Raw genomic sequence first — 4,445 nt, forward strand, 5'->3', positions numbered from 1 at the left:
CAAATAGGAATGATTGTGACCCATGACACTGTCCTCAGGGCGTCCTGAGAACATGTGCCCAAGGTGATCGGGGTGCAGCTTGGTTTTATACATTTTTAGGGAGGCATGAAACAGCAATCAAATACATTTAAGAAACACAGTGGTTTGGTCCAGAAAGGTGGAACAAGTCAAAGCCAGGGGACTTCCAGTTTATACACAGATTTAAACATTTCCTGGTTGACAATTGGTTGAGTTCGTCTAAAGACCTGGGATCCAAGGAGGCTGAGGCAAGAGAATCACTTGAACCCGAGAGGCGGAGCTTGCAGTGAGCCAAGATAGCGCCATTGCACTCCAGCCTGGGCAACAGAGCCAGACTCCGTCTCAAAAAAGAAAAAAACAAAAACAAAAACAAACCTGGGATCCCTAGAAAAGAAATGTTCAGGTTAAGATAAAAGATTGTGGAGACCAAGGTTCTTCTGGAGTCTTGTAGTGGCTGCCCTTAGAGACACTAGATGACACTATTCAGACCTTTAAAAGGTGCTAGAGTCTTAGTTAATCTTTTCAGGATTGGAAAGGTCTGGAAGAAAAAGATGTGAATCTCTATGTGGATAGAAATTATTTACATCTTTACAGATGCAAATTTTTCCCCACAAAGGACAACTTTACAGGGCCGTTCCAAGATATGGCAAAGAAACATGTTTTTGGGTAAAATGTTTTGATTTTCTTATCTGTCCCATGTTATGCCAGAGTCAGATTGGAAAGTAAGTCACAATATATAGTTAAATGAAACCCTTCTGATGAGAATTTATGGTTTGTAGGGCACGACTCTCCAGACCCCTTAGATAGGAATTCGGGCAAGATAAAAAGAAAAATCCGAGCTTTGTCCTCAGTCCCATGCACAAGCCACATGGGGTAAGACCACTGCAGTACCCTGAAGGGGACCCCTCGCTGCCTGCAATTCCAATTGTTATCTTCCATCTCATTCCTTTCCTGCTCTCCACCCTGGGCTCCCCACCCTGGGCTCCCCACCCTGGGCTCTCCACCCTGGGCTCTCCCTCACTTTTTGGAGAGACTGAGGGGCCGCCCCTCTGTGCTTTGGGGTCGCCCGTTTCCCTCCGTGGACAGAACATTTCCAAGTGTGGGCAATGGTCACCCCGTCTTCCTGCAGCAGCAAAGAAGGCGAATGCGTCTCTCCTTCATGCAGCACTCAGTGCCTGCAGAGTCGTCTAGGCCTTTTTCCCTCACACTGACCCTCCCAGTTCTGTTTTCAAGTCTGCACCTCCTGGGCTCAAGCAATCCTCCCACTGCCGCCTCCCAAAGTGCTGGGATTATAGGCATAAGCCACCACGCCCAGCCTCTCATGGTATTTCTGATCTTCATACCCTCTACTCAGATTCTTTTGTGTATCTTCCAAGCTTTGATCTTTCCCCGCTTCCCCCTTCCAAATCAGGACTCTCTCTGCGTCTCTGGACATTAGGAATCACCCTGGCCCTGGGCTCAGGAAGCAGAAGACAAAAGAAGCTGCTTTCGGACACTGGGATTCTCTCCTCACTTTGCGATCTTCTGCCCTGACCACGTCACTCATGGGCTATGAAAGCTGGTAAAGGGGATGGAGACCCTATGACCACTTTCTTTCTCTTTCTCTGAAGACTCCATCTGGCTGTGTATTGAAACATGCTTTACATTCTTAACATAGTATTAAACATTTTCGAAGCCTTTTCACTCAGGAAGAGCATTCCTTTATGACATTTTGGTCATTGTTTTAAGATATTTTTGCTATTGATATCATGAACGGGAATCAAAGTTCCCCTTTCTAATTACTTACTGTTTTATTTATAATCAGTTCAATTTCTGCTGTCAATGTGATTGTGGACATCTTTATGTCTTACAGGAAGTAGACACAGAGGCAACATGTTACATCTGCACCATTCTTGGTAAGATACAATTATATGCACTCATTAGTAGTCTTTTCTTTCGCTTTCTTTCTTTCTTTCTTTCTTTCTTTCTTTCTTTCTTTCTTTCTTTCTCTCCTTCCTTCCTTCCTTTCTTCCTTTTCTTCTTATTTCTTTTTCCTTTCTTATATAGAGACAGGGTCTCACCATGTTGCCCAAGCTGGTCTTGAACACCTGGGCTCAGGCGATGCTACCGCCTTGGCCTCCCAACGTGCTTGGATAATGGGCATGAGCCACCACGCCTGACCACTTCTGGATCTCTTGATGGTGCTTTCTCAGAATGCACTGATAGTGATTGATCCTGCATCTGGAGAATCAAGCATGAGACCCGTGATTAATAGATGTGCTCCATGCTCCCTTGATTTGATGTTGTCCCAGGCAGCCTCAGAGGGAATTGTATTTAATTCTTTGCAAATCAGGTGGGCATCAACCTCTACCATCGGCCAGGTGTCTGGTTTTCCAGGGAAAATCAGGGTTTCCCCTACTGCAAACCTTCTTGGAGACTCAGATTACATCTTTACTGCATCCCACTGGGGATTGGGACACTATGGCCCTGCTGTCCACATACATTCCCATGGTGGCATCGATGAAAGAGGCAGCAATGATAGTGACAGGCTGTATGTCACCAAGCCCTGTGGAAATGCTCCCTCAGGGTACGCAACTACCAGGGCTTTCTCCTCCAGGCTAGAACCTCCTTCACCTCCAAACCCACTTCTCATCAGATACCAGTGGGCTAAAGCAGTCAGTCCTGGGTATTTTCATCTGCGTGCTACAATGCACAGAGGGTTTTCACAGACTCAGAAGTAGCAGCTCACTCTGGTCTCACCTTGCCCCAAGCTTGTGTCTCTTCCTTGCTCTGCTGGGTGGTCCAACCCCAACCCCAGCCCCCATTCCCTATATTCAACACAATTTGCTTAAGGAAGAACAATGAAGAAGAGGCAACGCAGAAGGGGCAATAGCTGTTCTGGGGACCCGATCCATCCAAGAAACCATGACTAAGGCAGGCTTTCTGTCTGTTTCTGCTTTTTATGGTTGCTGTTGCTGTAGTTTTGAGACAGCTTTGCTCTGTTGCCCTGCAGTGCTGCGATCTCAGCTCGCTGGAGCCTCAACCTCCCAGGCTCAAGCAATCCTCCCACCTCAGCCTTTGCAGTAGTTGGGACTACAGGCACATGCCACCACGCCCAGCTAAGTTTTGTATTTCTTGTACAGATGAGTTTTCACCATGTTGCGCAGGCTGGTCTTGAACTCCTGTGCTAAAGCAATCCACCCGCTGCGGCCTCACAAGATACTGAGCTTACAGGAGTGAGCCACTGCACCCCACCAAGGCTTTCTGTTAATCATGAGTTTAAAACAATAGACTTTAGAGCATCCAAAAAAAAAAACACTTAAAGGTCAAATAAAGTCATCAACAGTATCAGTTAATTGTAACCAGAGAAAAACAATCAAATGCCTAAGAGATGTCCTCAAAGCTCTTCTGAAATGTGATGATAATATCAATACCTCTTAAAATAGTGATGCCAACTTCCCCCATACACAAGTTCTGCAAGCGAGATGGACAGAAGCGTGATGCAGTCTCTGACAGGTTGTGTTTCAGGAGCTGGCCGGCCGGGATGCTCGCTGTGCTGCTAGCTTTGGCGCCATCAGCTTCCAGCAACATTTCCACCTCCCGACCGAATATCCTCCTTCTGATGGCAGACGACCTCGGCATCGGGGACATTGGCTGCTATGGCAACAACACCATGAGGCAAGGGACAGAGAATTACTCACCTGGTGCCCCCAGTGCAGACCACAGAAGAAAGAGAAGCCACTGAAAATGCATATAACCCTTGATCTTGGCAGTTCACACTTCAGGAGCTCTGCACTTCTGCGTTTTCTAACACTCCCTAATGTTACTTTCTTCCCACGCCAGCCCTAAGCCCACCTCAATCCATCCTACATATGACTGCTCATTTCATTTTTATTTCTATTTTTATTTTTATTTTTCTCTGAGATAAAGTCTTGCTCTGTGGTCCAGGCTGGATTGCACTGGTACAATCACAGCTCACTGCAGCCTCGACCTCCCAGGTTCAAGTGATCCTCCTGCCTCAGCCTCCCGAGTAATTCTGGGACTGCAGGTGCCCACCACCATGCTTGGGTAATTTTTAAATTTCTTATGGAGATGGAGTTTTGCCATGTTGCCCAGGCTGGTCTCCAACTTCTGGGGTCAAGTGATCCACACGCCTCAGCCTCCCAAAGTGCTGGTATTGCAGATGTAAGCCACCATACCTGGCCTCATTTCTTTTCTTTTTTTTTTTTTTTTTGACAGAGTCTCACTGTGTTGCCCAGGCTGGAGTGCAGTGGCGCAATCTCGGCTCACTACAACCTCCACCGCCAGGATTCCAGCGATTCTCCTGCCTCACTCTCCAGAGTAGCTGGGATGACAGGCGCCCGCCACCATGCCTGGATAATTTTTGTATTTTCAGTAGAGCCAGGGTTTTGCCATATTGGCCAGGCTGGTCTTGAACTCCTGGCCTC

The 4,445-nt window shown here is 47.1% G+C and overlaps 1 protein-coding gene across 1 annotated transcript in view; it reads left to right on the forward strand.

Moving 5' to 3' along the window:
* Nucleotides 1-1,869: 1,869 nt before the first annotated feature.
* The window catches only part of ARSL (arylsulfatase L), a 24,730-nt gene continuing 22,154 nt past the window's right edge, over nucleotides 1,870-4,445 (forward strand). Inside the window, exons 1-2 of the mRNA XM_026449579.2 lie at nucleotides 1,870-1,913; nucleotides 3,514-3,675. Of these exons, the coding sequence (XP_026305364.1) occupies nucleotides 1,891-1,913; nucleotides 3,514-3,675 (185 nt within the window). The 5' untranslated portion in view covers nucleotides 1,870-1,890. The remainder of the gene's footprint in view (nucleotides 1,914-3,513; nucleotides 3,676-4,445) is intronic.

This window comes from Piliocolobus tephrosceles, chromosome Y (assembly GCF_002776525.5).
Source record: "Piliocolobus tephrosceles isolate RC106 chromosome Y, ASM277652v3, whole genome shotgun sequence".
Classification (NCBI taxonomy): Eukaryota; Metazoa; Chordata; class Mammalia; order Primates; family Cercopithecidae; genus Piliocolobus; species Piliocolobus tephrosceles.